This window comes from Anarhichas minor, unplaced genomic scaffold, assembly GCF_050575085.1.
Source record: "Anarhichas minor isolate MPS153535 unplaced genomic scaffold, ASM5057508v1 ptg000010l, whole genome shotgun sequence".
Lineage (NCBI taxonomy): Eukaryota > Metazoa > Chordata > Actinopteri > Perciformes > Anarhichadidae > Anarhichas > Anarhichas minor.
Window position 1 is genome coordinate 12,038,841 of NW_027466456.1, and position 20,485 is coordinate 12,059,325.

Genomic DNA, 20,485 nt, shown 5'->3' on the forward strand with positions numbered 1-20,485 from the left:
ACATAACAGAGACAAATCTCCCCTTCAAAGCATTACCAGAGAAAGGATCTTCTCTCCAGTTATATATACACACACAACAGAACAAATCGAACAGCTAGAGGTTGTGTGTTGTAACAGTGCCATTCATCCATCCATTATCTGTAAACACTCATCTTTTACAGGGTTCCAGCAGCACCATAACATTCAGGACTAAACCGTTTTGCTGTGAGAATGAGCAACAACTTAAAGAGTGGCGTTATAGACGACTTCAATGAATGAAGGCTTAAAAAGCTGTAACTGCATCTTAACCGTTTCAACAATGATCTACTTTGGTTATCTCTAGGAGTTCAGTTCGGTCATGAATTTGAAACTGAAGAGCCTCATTGAACACCGACAAACAAAATGAATCAAGAGAACCCAATTTCAAGCAGCAATGAACAAGGTCACCGACTGTTCTGCAAGGCTTTTAGATTATATTGCTGCAGCACTGCAGATGATGGGTGCGAGACGTTTGTGGCCAAAACGTGCTTATTTTCCTCAGCACAATGATCATTTGTTAACATGTTTGCATGTAGAATTTTAGGTCCTAAGATAGGACTGTGAATGTTTCTTGTAAAGTCAAAAGAATTAAAGATTCAAGGTTTAATTAAAGGCTGCCTTTCCTCTCGATAGTACGCTACTGAACGATGTGCTTTACACTACTTGGTGTCGTTTTTGTGGCTCGTTCCCATCGTACTTTAGGAAGGAGCACCTGGACTACTCAGCAGTTTTTAACAACTTTGGTGCCTTCGAGGCCTCACTTGTAGGCTACACGTGCCTGGAGCGAGACACGCCTGTTGCCATTAGAACGGGGTTGAATGATGCGAGTGGGCTCCGGGGGTACCCTCTATCTAAGTGCACTCATCCTGCTGAGGAGCAGACCTGGCAGAGAGACGGAGGTGTGAATGCTCCAGGCTGAGTCAGCCTCAGTCACCTTACTGCTGGTTGTCTGCATCTGTCCCAGCACACACGCACACACGCACACAAGGAAGCTCTCAGAGTAAGATTACGCATTGGGTTTCATTTATTTTAGATTTTTTTTTTAAATGTATATTTGGTAGAATAAGGGTTCAGTGTCAAACTACAATGATCAGTGGTTTGTAAACAAGAGCTACATTGACTCTGGATTCAAAACAGACGGTAGTTCCTGTAACTTTAACAACTCAACAGGATTTGATGAACCAACTCCCAAAATAAAATAACTAAACGGTAGCCAGTATTTCCATGATATCCTCACGCTCTGTGTACTCACTCTGAACACAAGAACAATTTGCTGTTGGTTAAACATGGTTTCCAAATCTTAAATTATTTCCCAAAAAGCTTATTTATAGGGTAAATAAAAAATAGTTGATAGGTGTCTCTAGGAGACACTGTTAAATTGATTTATTTCCAAATAAGTAGTTCAATACAATTGCTAGTGGAGCCTAACCTAGAGATCTTTGTGTCCGTGCACAGCAGGTGCTGCTGAACATGCAAATAAATGTAATTTGTCCTCAGGTAAGAGTATTTAACATATATGAAAAAATAAAATTTGTATTTATATATGAATAACAAATCAATGTGCACTTACTTAAAAGGGCATTCCTATTCCCCTAGAGTTATATATTTATCTAAAAGAAGCTTTGCTAATAATCATTACAAAATGACAGACTGCTGAATTAAGTGTTATTAACGGTTTAAAATGGTAAAAAAGTCGCAAATTATTTTTGATCAACCCCCCCCCCCTTGAGATTCCTTAAATGTGAAAAAACAAATATATTGCTCCAGAATTCAAGCGAGCAGTGCTCACATACCTTCGGGCAAATGGGAAGTTGAGGCAGGCGCTGGTCGACACATTTCGTGGGCTGTCTAGAGGGCTGCTCGCAGCTGGAGACGCAAAAGACAAAAGTTACTACCGGTACAATTCATAACTTTAACAATAATAAACTCATGAAAATAGAGAAGAGAAAACCACATGGTGGAAATGTTCTAGAAAGGATGGCATCATGTCTAAATGCACAAACTCTCAATTACTGCAAAACCGGGCGGCTTTAACCAGCATCCCCAAACCGTCTTTATTCAAGGCCTGATCCAGAGTCTGGATGTCTGGGTCCACCAGAGACTGTGGTTCGTTTACATGCAAGTGGTTGAGCAGTACCGATTACAACACAAGAGAGACCTAATTACAGCCCTACTGCACTCTGCGATTACATAATCCTCGGCATGATTGAGTTCAAAAGGGAGCACGTCCACATACTGCTGGTATGAGGAGATCTTGAGCAAAACTCTTTTCATAGAGTGCAGCTGCTTCTCGGCATTAAGAGGCGGTGGACCGTCTGTGCTGTTGTTGATTCAGAAAGCTAAAGACAACAACCATTTAGACATGCAATCATCGTAATGCTTTCTGTACTTCCATTTCTTCAATCAGATATTCATTTTGAACATCTCCTAGTCCAAAGTGATAAGCTACAAATATTTAAGTATTAATGCAGACGGTTGGTCCAGATGTTCTGCAGAGGCCCAGAACCAAATTGCCGGAGCTCAACGCAGGCCGCACTTTGTCCCTGCTTGGTGTTTTGGGCGTTAATTGCACTTTTCTTCGTGACAAATAATTTCTCATCTGGAGTACATCCATGACCAGGCAAGAAAGTTGCCAATTGAACCTACTTAATGTCACAAGGGACATAAACAGGATAGTGTCAGTATCAAACACGGACGCTGGTCTGGACTGATTTAACAATATCTCGATCTGTTGTTAAACAGTACGGACATGCAGAAGAGTACAGACGAGTCCACCCTGCTACGTTTAAATAGCAAATGTTGTCCGACTGGTTTCACCAACAACCACCTGCTGACAGCTACATCGCTAACAACGCGTTCAGTACGGCAAAATAATAAATAAACGGGCTGTGTTGCTGTGAACATGTTTCTTCAGAGCACATTTTCATACGAACCCAAAAATATAGTGAAAAAGTTAAGTAAATGCCAACACATGATTTTTTTTAATATTTTGGGGCACGATTTTGCAACATCATGCTAAAGATGAAATGTAAATGAGCACAATGCTAGCCGGTATTTTTAGCTTTTATGTGCACTTGCATCACTGTGATTGGCCAATGGGCCGTGTGTTTCCAGATGACACTGCAGCCGAAGTAGAGCCAGCGCCAGCGGCAACGCTAACACCGGTCAGGTTGGGGCTTGTTGGGCTTAAAGGGATACCAAGCATGGCAGTAGATCTTACCAGTGTGGAGTGAGAGCGGGGAAAGCGGCCGGGACAGCGTGGGCGACGGCGTCCCGACACCGAGGCTCTTCCTGTTGCTGCTGCGACAGCTGGAGCACAAACGGGGAAAAAGAGAGAGACGTCAACACTCATCTGCATCGCTCAACTAACTCTCTATGAAAATGTCTTTGTGGCAGTTTAAGCTGTTCTAACATCACAATGGAATTTAAATTTAAATTAGAAAGTACCTCACAGGTTAACTTAAAACAGCCTCCCATTGGTCACATGGGTAAACTAAGCTATGCAGGTTTATTAACACGTTTCTGTCTATTTTGCAATGTGAGTTGCAGTGTTTTTGTCACATTCATTATCTCTGCACCAATCCTTGTCCACAGCGACACAACCTTATTTTTTCATCATAACTTTTCCCGGTTTTTCAAGTAAAACCTTTAAGTTGATATTAACAGCCTAAAGCAGTCACTCAGAGCACTGCGTCACTGCTAAAATGTTAGCATTGAGGGTATTTTCGCACTTCTTTTTATAACAGTTAAACTGAACTTTAAGACAATCTAGAAAGAAAATAACCTTGTGTGTTCCTTTAAGCCGAGCGTAATCATTTTGGTTCATCCAACCTATAATTACACGTTTGACTCATACAATTCTTCAGCTTGTATTCATATCTAAGTGTGTGTTTGTGCGCTTATTGTGAGCAGCGGGCTAAGAACACAGAAGACATTTTATGACAGTGTAACAGAGGGCAGATTAAGAAGACACACCAGTCCGTCATCCACTAAAATGGAACTGTTGCACCACACTGAACTAGCCTGAATAACACCAAAACACACCCGTGTGCCGTGTTTGTGTGCCGACCAGAAGTACGCTGGCTATAGACGGGGAGCAGTGGAAATAGGCGTGGATGTCCAGTTTTCTGAGCACTACAATTTGCTATCTTCACTTCTTATAGAAAAATCATACAAATATTCCCGTAAAACACTTTTGAGTTATTTAGAATTTCATACATTTTTTTTAATCGTTTGAAGAAATGTATTTCACACAACATGGTAGACAAAGAAAGGCAACACATTAAGATCCTATTTGTATTATTTTAGTTCATTTCAATTTAGTTTTGAATAATTAATAAACAGGATTATTGCGGGTGTGTTCACAGAGCTTTCTACTGCACTGCTAATAACAGGTCTTCAAAAGAGGGCAAACCAGTTTACCCTCAGATGGACGCACCAGGCCAAAAAAAAATTAAGGGTGTGAATTGCAGCGCACTTGGCCTGCAACACAGCCACCTTAACCGTGGGACTATTTTGGACTGGTACTCAAACGTGTCCCATAAATCAACACATCCAGCGACACACTACGGTCCGGTTGGTAGAGCTCAGGTTTCTGAAAATCCTCTGAACACTTGCAATTTCTGCAGCTAACAAAAAACACACACTTCCTGGGCTAGTACAGATGGGGCTTATGATACTTAGCAAGAAGAACTGAGATTTATTTTGTCTCTGCCCACCGAGATTTAACTCCACTGATGACATTATTCCCGCCTTCCGAGCAGCTCTGCCTTGAGAGATGTTTATGTAACTAAAACCTTAATCTGCAGGCAAATGCATGACACACCAGCGTGGCCAATGTCAGCTGAAGAGGGAAAACTGACGAGAGCCAAAATACAAAGAGAAAACCTCCTGTCAACAGACTCAAGGCTGCGTGCACCGACAGCAGCTGCAGGACCAGCTTGAGCTACAGATGTCCAAGACTCTGTGTGTGTGTGTGTGTGTGTGTGTGTGTAAAGGGCGGGAGGGAGTGCTAAATAATCCCTCTGGTCCTTAAAAGAGGGGGCAAATTTTGACCAATGCCATTCAAACAATCAACGCAGCAGATTTTACTGTGACACCGGGGTGAACTGTTCTCAATAGCACCGAAATTATTCATTCAATTAAATCGATTAGAAGACTTTCAGACGGTTAACCAACTATTTTGATAACACATGAATTGCTTATATCATCTTCTAAGCAAAAATGCTCAACATTGTCTTGTTCCAGCTTCTCAGATATTTGCTGTTTTATATTATACAACTCATATATTGAATATACTTGAGTTTTTGGATGGTTTGTTGGACAAAACAAAACATTTCAAGACCACAGGCTCTGGGAAATTGGGATTTTCTGACATTTCAAACCACAAGATTAATCTGCAAAATAATAACACATTGCCTTAAGCTCTGTGAGACCCAGAAAGATAATAGATAGATTAATCAATAATAATAATAAAAAATCATTAGGAGCCTGCCCTTGTCCACAACTAACTGGAGGACCGTCAGCTGTTTTATGTCTCTGGCCAGTTCATTCATCCAGTGTGGTGGCCTCTATCAGACAGTGAACAGCTGCAGGCTTTATCTGCAGCCATCAAACAGTAAACATGATAAACATTTAACCATGCCCTGCAGCCAGTAACCGTCCTCTCACAAATACCAACCACCAACACAAACAGAGACGTGCCAATATGGGCTTTACTTCATATAAAAAGACCGTTTCGTGTTTTTATATAATTCCAATTGGTGTGATACTGTGACTCCATCCACACAGTTGTTGGCTTTATCCAAAAGGTCTTTATAGACCTAACAGCAAACAGCATTAGCTACTCTCAGTTAAGTTATTTCCTGGACAAAAAGCTGTGCATCAACCCAAACTCATGATGAACCATCACAGGATTAACGTTGCCTCGAGCATTCAACAGAGAGGAGCTAACGTTAGCTTACGTTGGGAATGTTCTCACACAACGTCCCCATGAGAGCATCAACATTGAAAGCTTGTGAAGAGCAGCTGCGACAAAAAACACGACAACAAAAACAGACGAAATAAACCGTTTAACTAGCTCGTGTTTGACCCCCCCCCCCCCCCCGCCCCCCCAGTATCCCAACTCTTGGTACCTTTTTGAGCGCTTCAGCAGAGCTCCCGGAACAAAATGGGACTTGTTCTGGTTCGGCATCGCAGACCAGTGACTCGGATCCGACATACTGGAGGTGTTTTCTAAATGTATAACCCAGTTTCAAAGTGAATGGTGGTTTCAAAAGGCTGAAGCTCGGGTGTATGTGAAACGCGCTCCCCACGCTGTTCCTCTCCCCACCATCGCCTCCTCTCCTCGGCGGTTCCTATTGTATTCAGCCTGCCTCGTGCGGTCCCAGCGGCTCTGGAGCTGCGTTACATCCTCTGCTCGGCTCTCTGGCCGCGGTCCTGTCCCCGAAACATCACCTCGACGCAGGTTTGTTTTGTGTTTATACCATTCACACACATACACACACACACAGCAGCACACTGATGTTTTGCCAAACACACACTGCTGGCTGCGTGTGTTTCTGGAGCCCGATGCTGCGTTCAAGTGCTGCTCGTTCCCTCCGTTTAAGAATGCAACTAACCATTATTTATCAAACTAAATGCTCGTCACAATTTACGGCATTAAAGTGACACACGATGCACTTGGTTACGTCAGTCTAGTTCAAATGGGATGTTGCCGGTTTTTCCACACATTGCCAATAGATTTTTTTTATTACATTTAAATGTTTGGTCCAAGGGACCCTGAATAATTTTTTAAGATCAATTTAGACATTCAGAAAAGTGTGACGTATGGCGAGAGCAATCTTTACTTACAGTAGGCTATGAAACACTCTTTACAATTACCTCTTTGGTCACTCGTTCATACTAGAGTGTCAATTTCCTACAGACATTGAAAGCACCTTAAGATGTTGTTGGGTTGTACCATGAGGAGTCTGTTAGGGGGAGGATACTGGCCAAACGTATATACAGTGGTACATTCCAATGCACATTACACCTCTGGTGGTCATGAAGCCAATTTATACCCAATGTGTAAGTATTTAAATTTCATTCTATATCAGAACAAAAAACATCTTGCAGTGCACATACTGTAAGTGGAATGCTGTATCTGCAGCCGCATACAAAATCAGAAGACGTTTGTTTTTATTTATTTGACTGAAACTCCAATTATACAAATGGTTGGTTGCTCTGCAAACATTTGATAGAGGTCAATACCTATATGTTGCAAGGAGTCCATCCTCAGATTTAAGTCTCTCACTTTTGTAATTGACGTACATATTACAAATCCAGGAAGTGAGAAGAACTGTATGTGTAACATTATAGGATTATTAATTGATTTGTCACCATTACTCTCAGGTCCTTTTTGTCCCCCATTCTGCAACAGTTCCAGTGTCTCACCAAGACTATTTGAGCCATATAAATCCATCATCTAGACCCCTGTTTATATAAGAAATTAAAAATGTATAACAAATGCTCTGGGTCTATTTGTTCATGTGTGGGCTCTGCCATCAACAAGTCCCTGATATTTTGTTGTAACAGACAGTCCAGCCTTTCTTCTGACCAGGCCTTGACGTTTGAGGTGCTTAAATGTTTGGTTCTGTCGTATTTTGCAAACATACAGCCCATTATTTTTTAAACCCAGATTTAAACAATTACTCGTGTTTATTTGATCTCACTTTGATCACTGGAAGTCCCTCTTGTAGATTCCTTCAGTGGCTCCCCATATCATTTTGAATTCAGTTAAAAGTTACCCTCACATCTGCATGATCAGCTACGTCATGGTAACTACAGCTTTACATCAGCAGTAAGCCACTGAGGTCATTAGGTCTTAGCTTATTAATTACATTGCACACAAAGCGTAAGCCTAAAGATGATCGTATTACTGTTGTGGCTGCTAAACTGTGGAAATCTTTTCCTTTTTCTAATAAAAAAAATTGAAATGTTTTTACAGTATTTTCATGCCTTTTTATTTCAGACAACTGCTACATTAAGTTGCCATAATAATAAAATGCCAAAAGTGTATTGTATGCGTCACTCTCCCCATACACTTAATATGAATCCTGCACCAAACACCAGGCAGCACTTGTGTCATCTCTGTATTGATGCAAAAGAACGAACATGTTTCTAGATGGTGAAACAACACAGTGCGGTCTCCAATGCAAAAACGCTGTGAAGAATGATGCCAACAAATGTGCAATCAGATTACTTAAGGCTGTGTAAACACTGAGTTGTGTTAAGGAATTCATGTTTATCTCATTTGATTTTTGCATTCCCACTAAAGATTTGCAAATCTTTCAACCCAGAAAATGGGATTCATTACTGTACAGTGTGTGGTGTGACACCCTAGCGCTGCTCACACATCCAGAAACATGCTGGATGCAGCCGCCTCTGTTTGCAGTGTTGCCTTCCTCCACAGCACCCAGCACCGTTGCCAAGCAACCCACATAGACTTAGAGACAACTAATAAATGACGGGTCTTCACTGGTGAAGCAGAGACACCTTTATATAGCAAAGAACAACTCAGACGTATTGCATGTTTCCTTTCTCTCCAGATTAACTCCATTGATATTCCACAGTTTTTCTGTTTTATCTGAAATTAGAAAACCATTGAGCAAATAAAAAAACACTAAGTTTAGCTGTTAATGTCAATGAAGTTACAATCACACCACATGGTCCATTTAGTTGCTGTCCTGGAGCTTTTGTTCATATCACACTGTGTTGCTCAGCAGATGGGATTTTGACCCAGCTTTCATATGAGAACATCTTGTTCTTGTTAATTCCTGACCCTGTTTCAAGGGTGAAGAATTAACTTTCAATCTTTTTTGATTATTATTTTCAATATCATCATTATTATTATTATATTATTATTATTATTATTAGCAATAGCATTAGTATTAGTATTGGTATTATATTGGTATTAGTATTATCATTATCATGTGCCATTTTCAAAGTATGAATTTGGGGATGTAAAACAGTTAGTTTTAAGCAAACAAGACTCAAATAGGAGTAAATAGTGGAGGACTACTTTTAGCAGCGGATTAATACACATGTTGTGCTCTAGTGCAGAGGTCTTCAACAGAGGGTCCGCGGGGGTACTGCAGGGGGTTCGCGAAATTGTTGGTTGATTAGACAATTAAAAAAAATTAAAATTAAAAAATTCTCTATACATGAATGTGTCCATTATTGTAATAGTTCAGTATTGTATGAAAGATAACAGGTATGTTTATGCATGGCAGTGGCACTAATAGGCCATCACTCATTTTACGTTTCCACATTTATGTTTAAAATGAAAACATCAATTTGAATAGCTTGTGTGTATGATTATCATGCAATTGACAGACAATGTTGATATTGGCATTGGTATCAGCTGATAAGGTGTGTTTATAAATGGCAGTGGCACGGCCACCCTACTCACTGTACCTCGCACATGTTTAAAATAAAAACATGAATATATGAACCTGTGTATTATTTGAATAGCTTAGTATTGAATGCACAATAAAGAGGTATACACGGTACTAGGCCCATTTAATATAAAACACAATTTTATACAATATATATAGTCGGGGGTCCCTGCTCCATCTCTCTATCAGTTTGGGGGTCCTTGGCCTGAAAAACGTTGAAGACCCCTGCTCTAGTGAGTATTTGTGACAAACTGCTGGTTTATGTGGCATTGAATTCATGGTAATGAAGGAACTTCTCAACCAGTGCAAAGGTTTGGCTCATTTATGTGTTTTTGTTTTATGGTGAACTGACTCGTTGATTAGAAAAAAAAAGGTACTTAACATGTTCAGTCCATAGAAACAGTCTGCGTGTGAACTGGCTGTCTTACCTCCAGGGATGAAGGGTTTGCAAGGGGCTGCAGGGACTGCAGGGGCTGCATGGGCTCAGGAGAGTGGGGCTCTGGCATGTGGGCGACAAACTGTAAGACAAGACATGTTTGCATGGATTAGTGCGCTGACTCAGCACCTCGGCACACTGGCCTCTGTCAGCCGCAGAACTTCGTCGAGGGTTAGAGGTTGATGCCTGCCTCTCGTTGACTGACACCAACAGCCGATGGTGACAGACACCGACTGTGGGCAGGGTGATGCTGCTGCCCCTCTGTGAGCATTGTTTGTTACAGGGTGGTCGGATGCAACTGGGTGCATCGGATTGTCGGCTTCTAACCTCCTGTGAGCTTTTACACAACAGGAAGTTGGCAGCTGGGTGTCAACACACCAGAAAGGAAATGGCACTGAACATCTAATGCAACCTTTAACAGTGTTAGGGAGTGTCTGACATCTGGAAACACGCTGTATGTTATGATGTTGGGGCTTGACTTCAGATCCCCAAGAACAATACACATAGGGGGAGCCCTGCACAAAATAAATATTGTTTACCATTTCACATCTTAATGCTCGATCACTGCACCAAAATATGCATGCTCAGCCATCCTAAGGGCCATATCTTCATGATGCTGACCCAGCGCAGAAGCTATTTTCTATTGATTTTCCTGCTCAGATGTAAGCTCTGCCTTTTGGGCTCCACAGAGCTGCTATTGTCTCAGTGCTGCAGAGGCTTCTCGGTGCTAAACACAGCACTACCAAAAGCACTAATGAAGGTGTTGTCATAGTAATGCAGGGCGGATGGTAGGAAAAGCAACTCCTTGCACAAAGACTCCGTATTCTGTAGTGTCGGCTCATAATTACACAACACATGCAACTCATTACGTTGCATTTCTCCCTCAGACCCCTAAACCAAAGCTCTCGACGGCGCTCAAGTGAGTAAACGTCCCGTCATTTCCATTTTTGCATTTCCATTTTGTGTAAACTGACTAGAAAGTCTCAAACTGAATTCTTGGTGACATTTCTGATTTGCAAAGATGTTCAGGTCGTTCAGGTAGATTTTGAATATAAGTGCAGTGGCAGCTTCAACCTTTTGGTGCCAAGATAGCAGCAGGATTTAATGCCAAAATAACAAACATGGCAAGTTAATTTAAAATTGTATTCAGAAGTATCATCATATTCCAAGATATTTTAGTCATGTTGCTGCACAACGCTTACAGAGTAAATCTTTACGAAGCATGTGCATCTTGAAAAAAGTTGATTGTGTACCTGAGTAGTTGCAAAGCACAACTTTCAGTAGCAAGTCTGAATACAATGTTATGCCGTGCTTGTCGTTTTTGCACTGCTAGTGGTGAAAAAGCCCATCCTGAAACCTACATCAGAGATCCATTTCAAGCAGATATGTGTCTGGACTAATGCATCCATCAACAGCCACCAATAAAACCCTCAGGAGCCCCTTTCTCCTCGCTGTGCGTGAATCCTCCTCTGTATCTCTGCGCGGGAGCAGCTATAAGAGCCTAAAAAGGAAATTGAAACAATAACAGCGCATGCTTAGCTGAGATCATCCACGGGGGAGGTAGATGGATGGATCAGAGAATGGGGATGTGAGGGAGCTCCTACGCCTTTTGGATCAGCATCTAGTGGGCAGCAGGTACCCCCCCTCCTTTCCCACAAAAAAGGGCTACATTCACGCTGGAGGTAGCGTGGGCGGACATAAGACTGCAGCCATGTCCTTTGATGGAGATATGGATTCACAGATTGCCAATTATGTGGAAACAAAATATCGGTTCTCCTTACGACTGAGAGCCATTTGTCTGTCTTGGTGCTGTGAGGGGGAGCATGTGATTCATGCAGGAATCATGGACTTCATGTGAAGTTAAAAGAAGGAGATAACAGAGCTGGGAAAACACAAATCATCACTGACAGAACTTACACTGAGGCACAAGCGTTACCTCAGAAACTAATAGAAACATTCGGAAGGACAAAAGATCTGTAAAACTGAACAGTGTTCACACTGATATTCGAACTGCCTAAAACGTCAGACAAAGTAACTCCATCTCCACAAGTTGTCATTTGTGTCAGTGGTTTGGTTTTACAGGTTTAAACATGAATTGTGCTCACAGGTTCACTTCAAGGTTGGAAAGCTGGACTTCTCTACATCCAGTGAGTTAAATTATTTTAAAGATTAACAGACAGGCAGGGGAACAGTTTGAACTGCAGGGAGTTTTACTGAGAATCCATTCCTGCATTCCTGTAAACTGAGAGTTGTTTACTAGACGATGAATCCTCAAGAATATGTCATCACCCTGGGAGAAAACTGAATCAACTGGCTGTTGTGGTCGCAGAGCTTTAGTGGTGGTCGTAATGGTTTGAACTGCAGCCGCTTTGTTGACACTTTCAATTCAATTCGATTAAATTTATTTAGTATTGCCCAAAATCCCAAATTTGCCTCGGGGGCACTTCAATACATTAAGACTACACGATCACATACATTATTTCACTCTTATTATAACTTTAAATAAACAGCAGTTTCCTATGACAGCTTGTGGTTTGACACCTGCACCAGAAAATGAAAGTAAAAAGCAGAACTTACTCCAGTGTCAGGGAGGGGATCTTCAGTTTATCTCGCCTCGACTTCATTCTTGCTGATCACCAAGCGGGGGGTTTCACTTCACAGCGCGGCACCAATCGGTCTCACGGCCGGCTTCCAGCCACTCATCGCTGCAGTGGGTGACTAAAAATAACCCATGAAACTGAGTATCGTTTACCAGCGTCTTCAGCGGATTCCGGAGAGATTTTCCGTGGGAATGGATCCAATAAAATGCAGCTACATCTACACAACAAGCGACGCGCCCAGGCAATTTTTCCGCGTTTCGCCTCTTGTCCGTCTCCAAGGCGCACTAGAGATTGACTGCCACAAAACCGAGGGAGCAACGGGTCACCGCTAACCTCCATGTGACTGGTGGGAAGGGAGGGAGGGAGGAAGTGGGGAGTCTATACGAAGGGGTGGCTTTATCAATTTGGGCGATGGGTGACAGTCAACACAGGCGAGGTTGGGTGAGGACGAGGGGGGGAGTTGGCGTTGGGTCTGAGACATAATTCACAACCCTAATGATTCCGGCTTGTTTATTTCATATAACATAGTGTATCATCATATAGCTTACTGTAGACCTAGTATGTGTTTCTGTCATTGTGCCTTTTTTTCTTGCTGCGTATCCGCGCAACACCATGACACGACGCCAAAGTAAAAGTTTTCACTTGTAGGCCTACTGTTTGATGAGATGTCTACTTCATCTATAAATCCATTAGCCTATATTTCTCTCTGTGCGCTGAAACAAAATGAAGCAGAGTCGTGAACACTGGTAGGCTGCTGCTGGTCGTGATGAGGCTGGGGAATACCTCCGCTGGAAACCGTGTCAGCTGCCACACATGGTGCGTTTCTCACTCTGCCGCGCGCTGTGTGTGTGTGTGTGTGTGTAGGTTCAGCTTTTATTTTCTAACAGTGATGTACGCAGTCATTAATTGCGCAGATAGTTAATTTCCCCAGGGAATCACTGTGTGGGTGCGCGCGCGCGTGTGTGCATGCAGCGACCGTGTATGTGCTATTTAGCGCCTGCTTTATTCCCGGCTCCTCGGGACTGCGCGCACGTGCGGGCATGAGGTTTTTACACGTTTCTACAGCATGCCTGAAAGTAGATTTCCCAAGCACGTGTAGGAGTGTGTTTGTGTGTGTGTGTGTGAGTGTGTGTGTGTGTGTGTGTGTGTGTGTGTGTGTGTGTGTGTGTGTTTGCATGCTAGAAAGTCAATATTCTTGTACTTATATTGCAGGTGGGTGTGTGTGAGAGTGTGTGATGTCCAATAATTGCATACTTTTTAATAATAATTGCATAAAGTCAATTTGTGAGCGTTCATTCTGTTGTTTATGTGTGTGCGTGTGTGTGTGCGTGTGTTTAAGGTCACTGTTTGCGCCTTTGTTTCTATGGGATGCCTGGAGATAACGGGTGACACCAGTGTCTTCCTGGTTGCCAGGGAGCTGATGATGGTTTGTCTGGTTGCTATAAGAGCTTTGCAGCAACAGTGACCACACTGCTTGTTCACTCACACACACACGCACACACACACACTCACCCACACACACACACACGCAGTCTTCCTTCAATATGACTGACATTATACAGTGTATTTACTGGTTATATTAACCACTATGCTGAGTGTTTACTATGGGAATCTCTAAATCTTTCACTGCCTTGAATGCAATATTGTAAGTTTTACATTATAAACTCTGATATAATTTTTGTTAGCAGTAATGACATCAGAAACATGGAAATTGTGGGCTTTATCTGAAACCACCTGTTGGAGGGGGGGGGGGGCTTGTTTTGTTCAAGCAGTATTTAATAGGAGAGTCAGTAACTCAGTTACCATGGTGATACGGGCTTTCCTGATTTTCTCTCCCCATCAGTCTGTGTGTGTGTGTGTGTGTGTCTGTGTGTGTAAGCACACACAGACACACAGACACACAGACTGACTGACGAAGCTTAGCTAAAAGTTGTTTCAACAGATGCCCCTCGGCAAATGGCAGTCAAATCAGATTTGGGGTTGATTATGCTTTTAATCCAGTGAACTGGACTGTGTTATCATTACATCGTGTTGTGTTTTGCCTGCTCGACTGAACAACCAGTACCCTAAATTGTGTTACACTGACAACACAGCTTTGCAATGTGCAAATTAGCACTGTATATAACTGTACATCTTTCTGATACAATATAAATAGCTATGGTGCAATGCAGTACAATTGAATGTATGCTATATCAATCTGAATATGTTTTTATTTTATCACAAAAAGCAATTTTTACACACTATGTATGTTGTTAAAAAAAAACAAATTTCCACAGAAACTCAGAATAAGGCTTTCTGGGTAACCGTGAGGCTCACAAACATCCAAAATCCCACCCACAGATACCGAAGGCTTCAATAACAAGCGAGGGGACTCACTGCGCACCAAAACCTGACCAACGTGAGGTGAGGCAGGAGAAGAGATAACCGTGTGTAGATTGACACCGTGGACATGAATAATAACTCATGCACACATTGGATGATTAATGCTATCAAGATTAACAGAATGCTAAACAAAGGATGATAATAGCCATACAACTGATGCCTCCAGTTTGAAAAGCATGGCCTCCACACGAGTTTATGCCACAGCAATGCCAAATATACGCACGCAGTGAACTGAAGATGCTTCCCCTGATGCCAGTATACTGCCTTCAGCTCAGGCACTGGAAGCACTCATCCTGAGGGATTCATTTATTTCTTCACTGACTCTATTACAAAACCACTGAAACCTAGTCTATTGCTGCAAATATACTGCAGAGTGAGTTTGCAAATGGATGCCTCAATAGGATATATTGCTGAGATTGAAAGCTGATGAAAAGGATGTTCACAAACGTCGTATTTAACGACAAACAACATGTAAGAACATTTATGAGAATTTGAACTGTTGCTGTAAATTGAGCAAGAGAAGCCTTCATCGCAGTCATGAAACTCAAGGAATATCACAAAAAGTCTTCGACTTGTTGCTGCATAACATAAACAGAGGTGACAATAACACATAACATAGTGCAAGAGATGCACAAGGGAAATGATTTTTAAAAAACTGTGATGCAGGAAATGAGGAAATGAGAAGATAACATCACAGGGGAAGCGAGTGGCAATAAGTGTGAGCATTTATGTCTCTATGTTTCTCTATGAGTGTGTGAGTGCGAGAGAGAAAAAAAGGGAGGTGTGTGTGTTTGTGTGTGATCACGTGTTCTGGGGCTTTGCAAGTGACTTGTATTGTACTATTCGGTCCACAAGGTGGCGCAGAAATACAATACTGAGAGCGGAATAATCACTTCGGTATCTAAATCTAGAGAGGCATCTTTTGTACATTCCAACTAAATGTAATGTGTGAGCAGAGAGAAAACTTTTTGCTCAGCAGCATTCTGATTGGACATATTGGCCCTTAATAGACACGTTGACGGATGTAGGAATCTAATATGTGGCCTTCTGCAGCAATTATTAAAGCATTATAAGGCAAATTGCATTTTAAGAAGAGCATCAGTTTATGTGTTTCATAATACTGCAGCTTTAAGTTTGATACTTTCTATGATGCACTGAATTAATTTGGGTCACAAATTACTTTTTTTTCAGCTTTAAAACAGGTGCAGACTCAAATTGAGCTTGAGAGGGGAAGCTGGGGACAATAACACTTCAACAAAGAGATGAATCCAACAAATGCAGAAGCATGTGGTGATATATAACTCACAAAACGAAATTGCCGGATTAACCGACAAATGAAGCGCAGTGGAAGTTTATTAAGGATGACTCTTTATGATCTCATTCATTCTCTCTGACTGTGGGCGGTCACTCTCTCAGTTAAACCAATCAGATTTTGCCACGCTTTACCTGAGCCAATCACATTGTTGTTGTCAAACTGTTCCTTTCTCTGCTGCTGTCAGTTGTCATTTCAGTATTTCCTTCCACTGAGCTCATCAGAAGCCCTGCTCCACATCTCATCCACCAGATCTTCAGCCAAATCTCTTCACCGCTCCACCGCCAGTCAGTGTCTCGACTCCATCCGGAAGATATTACTGTTCCACTCATGGCACTACCCCCCTAAAATGATAACGTCATAACGGGGTCTAATTGACAAAGACTTTTTACATTTCTAAAGTTGTGCACCATGTCAATTAATGTTTTGATCACTTAAAAACTGATTGAAGTAAAATTTTTGCAAAGCATCACGAGATGAGGTGTTTGTCCTTATAGACAACTGGATTTTATTTTAGCTGATGGTTAGCTGAGCAGTATAAAGAAGAGCTGCTAGAACAATGCTGCTTTTTTGTGATCAAACTTTTATTGATTTTCAAGATATGCATTCAAAATCAACCATACATTACAATGAGAAACAGGACACATCACAATGCTGCTTTTTCATAAGCCTGCAGCACTTTAGCCTTACCTCAGCAGGAAGAAAGCCGAGAGGGGATGTAATTACTGCTTACACAAACCAAAGTTTTCCATCTGATGCTACTTCATCTGAAATGCCCTCTACAGGCAAACCACTGCTTTTATAGCACCAGGAAATGCAGCCGTCTTTGTTACAGAGGTTAACTGCCAACCTGCCTAAGTTCTTGCTCAATAACACCTGGTCTGGACAGCAAGGCTGTTTCGGTGCTTTTTTGTTGTCAAACCAATTTTAAATAATGTGGTATAGAAGTCACAGTCAACTGTTTAGGTAAAGAGCTGCAGGCAACAGGCACTTTCTGCACCTCTTACAGGTGACCATCTTAGCCTGCACATCATTCGCTCTGCCGAGAGGGTGATTGACTGCAATATGCCGTCCCTCCATGATTTGTTCGCTTCCAGGACCCTGAAGCGAGCAAGAAAGATTGTAGCCAACCCCTCTCACCCTGGTCATAAACTCTTCGAGTCCCTTCCCTCTGGCAGGAGGCTGTGGTCTATCAGGACCAAGCACTGATGCCACGAGAACAGTTTCTTCCCCTCTGCAGTTGGGTTCATAAACAAAGCCCGGGACTCCCACTGACTCTGACATCCCCAGGACAATTTCCTACTGTTACACTCCCTTGCACATCAGTTCTATGTTTCTATATTTAAATACACTTGCCACTTTTATAATATACTTGTTTAAAAGTGTTATCTGTTTGTTTGTCTACCATATTTTATTGTACATTTTAATATGTTTCTATTTTTAAATTATGTCTTGATTATTGCACTGTGTTCATTGTTTATTGTTATGCACCATTCACCAAGTCAAATTCCTTATGTGTAACGTACTTGGCAATAAACGGTTCTGATTCTGATTCTTATTCTGACATAACAGTCTTAAAAGTTTCTCTATGCGATATTCAGAGCATTAATACAGCAGCAAACAACTGTTTGCTGTAAATATTTGCTGTAAAGATATAGTGCAGTAGCTGAGCGCGAAAGCGTAGCACCCACCCTTTGGTTCCTCCTCAGGTAAACACTAGCTCTGTCAGCATTGTTGCCGTTTTTTGCACTGTTAGCTCTGTTAGCACTGTTATGCTGCGTTCACACCAAACGCGTCGCGAATTATTCGCGCGAGTAGATTACATATAAAGTCTATGCACAGACGCGATGAGACTGGCGCGGCGCGAATTTGCGATGGCGCGATTGGCGCGATTGATGCGAATTTGCAGCGCGATTGATGCGAATTGAAATTTTTCAACTGCTGCGAAATATTCGCGTTACGTCCCGGCGCGATAGCCTATCAGCGTTGAGTTGCTCCCCCTGTCATCAGTGACATCCTGCCGTTGTTGAATCAGGAAATGAATACTGTAGCCGTCTGTGTTCACCCAGAGCTCTACGATCAAATCGGCATCATTACGTAGTTATTTCGGAGTCCCTTTTTGTCGGTTTATTGCCGTTAAATCACAGCCAGATCACTTTATTTGGGGCTCATACAGCTGTAGTAAACAGCGACTTGTGTGGCTTGCTAGACACAGTGAATTGACAACGATGAATTCGCGACGCGATGAATTCGCGACGCAATGAATTCGCGACGCGTTTGGTGTGAACGCAGCATTAGCTGCGAGCAGCTGGCTCAAGCGTTGCCATGTTGAGGGCTTTGGGAAGGCAATCTCTCCGCTCTGAATATCTAATTAAACACTTTGAAGTTCAAAATTTCTTTGTACCATTTAAAAAAAAAAAAAAAGTAAGAATATTTATTTTTCTTCATTTCTGTCCTGGTTCACAAATATGAATCAAATCAATTTTGTTTATCACTTTTTGGTAGAGAATCTGTCAGATTTTGCCAAAGAACGGAAGTGCTCCAACATATCTGTGATTGAAAGAAGGTGCATTACATTACACTTTAGTGGTTTATGCCATGTGGTCTTCCTCCACAGTGGTTGGCAGTGAGGATACCAACTCCATCAACCACTGAAACCGAAACATGCAACCAGCAATATCCCCCCGAAATGCATGTTTTGTCTTAAAGTCATCAAATTGTGACTTCAAAGACCCCAACTTCCTCTGCTGTGGTTAAAGTGTTGCCTTGTGTGTGTGTGTGTGTGTGTGTGTGTATGTGTTGCAGATATACTTATACTTTGCATAGCAATAACTATAGGCGTCATTTAAAGTTTTTGGGCTGTTTATTGTTTTTGTAAAAAATGTAAAAAGGAGGGAAACACCGTAGTTAAATTTGTAATATTAAGACAAGTTGCTGTTGACTTTCCCAATGTACAGTAAAATATCATGAAGGAAACTATTTGATCTTCCTAAATTTCCAGGTATTATGAGTGACAGCCTCCTCAGCTGAGTTCCTCACAGTCTGCACAACATGTCCACGACTTCCGTTGCAGGAGGTGCTTGCGATGCTGTAGGTAGATAAATTGTGTTTGTGCAAGTTCCTGTCTACAGTTTGCTCCTCTCAGGCACACAAACTGCTACCTTAGTAGAAAAACCAGACCAAAGGATTCAACACACCAAGGCAGCTCAAATAAGTCAGTAATATCACAGATTCAAGGGCCAACTCTCAGAGCCGACCTGCAAGCAACACAATTCTTCTATCATGTTTGACAACATTGTTTCAAAGCCTCTCGTGTTAGTTTTGATCGTAACAGCTCACATGGTTTTCAACGGTAAGCTGTCTTCTTTTAGTGGTTGATGTTTTACACTTTTGTGGGTTTTCAAATTTGTAGTTTTCTGTAACTTCTTTTGTCTGCTAGAATTATATTTCCTGTTCTGATAACACATGTTGTTATGCCGCTAATGATACCTCATTAGCTTTTGTGTCACAATTTTATCCCCCAGTAAGTGTGTTTTTGAGGTGATTCTCAGTTTGATGTCTATTAAAATGGGGACACTCATTTGTTGCCTGAAATGTTCCTCATAAAACTATTGTATGTTTATGTTTGAGATTTTTTTAAAAAGCGTGAGGGTTAGCATGGCCTTTATTTTCAGGAAATATTCTAAATATTTTTATCTGAGTCAATAGTTTGCTTTGTAGACATACTATCCATTACAACAGTTTTAACAACACACTCTGATGTCCATGATATAAGTCCTTACAAAAACACACAGTGAAGGGTTTAACGTGTTCAGGCTGGACAATACATTTTGAACAGGTATTAAGGTTGTGATGCCATAATCTTGTGCTTCTTGACAGATTACTTTGCCCCCAAAAATCATTGACATGTTAGATGCTACATAGCCTAATATCTATAAATGCAGCTACTGGAAAATATACCAACAAAATGCATTTTTATCAGCTTTCTTGTATATTTTAACTAATTTGCTGTTAATATTTAATATAAATTGAATGTATCTCTGTTGAGCTACAGTAACTAGGCTAGCCCTGCTGTTAATATTTAGTTGAATGACTTGTTTGCATGTATTACTTAATTACATTTAATACATCTGATATGTGATTTAACACTAAATTCTATGAAATCTACTAATGTCAACAGTTACTAACACTGCTAAGCTAACGTAGCAGGATTTCAAGTAGGCCTTTAATCTTCATTATGATCGATGTTAGCACATAGCCTCCTCATTTAGATATGTGGGTTAACAACTGAATTTCCAAG

At 41.5% G+C, this 20,485-nt stretch overlaps 1 protein-coding gene and 1 long non-coding RNA gene across 5 annotated transcripts in view; one reads left to right on the forward strand and one right to left on the reverse strand.

Annotated features, from left to right (window-relative positions):
* Positions 1-12,843, reverse strand: part of LOC142946704 (microtubule-associated serine/threonine-protein kinase 3-like) — a 29,238-nt gene extending 16,395 nt beyond the window's left edge. For 2 of the 4 annotated variants that reach the window (XM_076088165.1, XM_076088164.1), the window contains exons 1-4: positions 12,469-12,843; positions 9,884-9,973; positions 3,239-3,327; positions 1,812-1,884 (exon numbers count right to left, since the gene is read on the reverse strand). In XM_076088165.1, coding sequence (XP_075944280.1) covers positions 1,812-1,884; positions 3,239-3,327; positions 9,884-9,973; positions 12,469-12,515 — 299 coding nt within the window. In that variant the 5' untranslated portion in view covers positions 12,516-12,843. Of the gene's footprint in view, positions 1-1,811; positions 1,885-3,238; positions 3,328-6,152; positions 6,618-9,883; positions 9,974-12,468 lie in introns of those variants that run through there. The other 2 variants (XM_076088166.1, XM_076088167.1) reach the window with 2 other exon arrangements.
* On the forward strand, positions 12,490-19,797 carry LOC142946706 (uncharacterized). Its single transcript, XR_012953119.1, has 2 exons — positions 12,490-13,307; positions 14,832-19,797. It is a non-coding gene; the product is annotated as an uncharacterized LOC142946706 (long non-coding RNA).
* Positions 19,798-20,485: the final 688 nt, after the last annotated feature.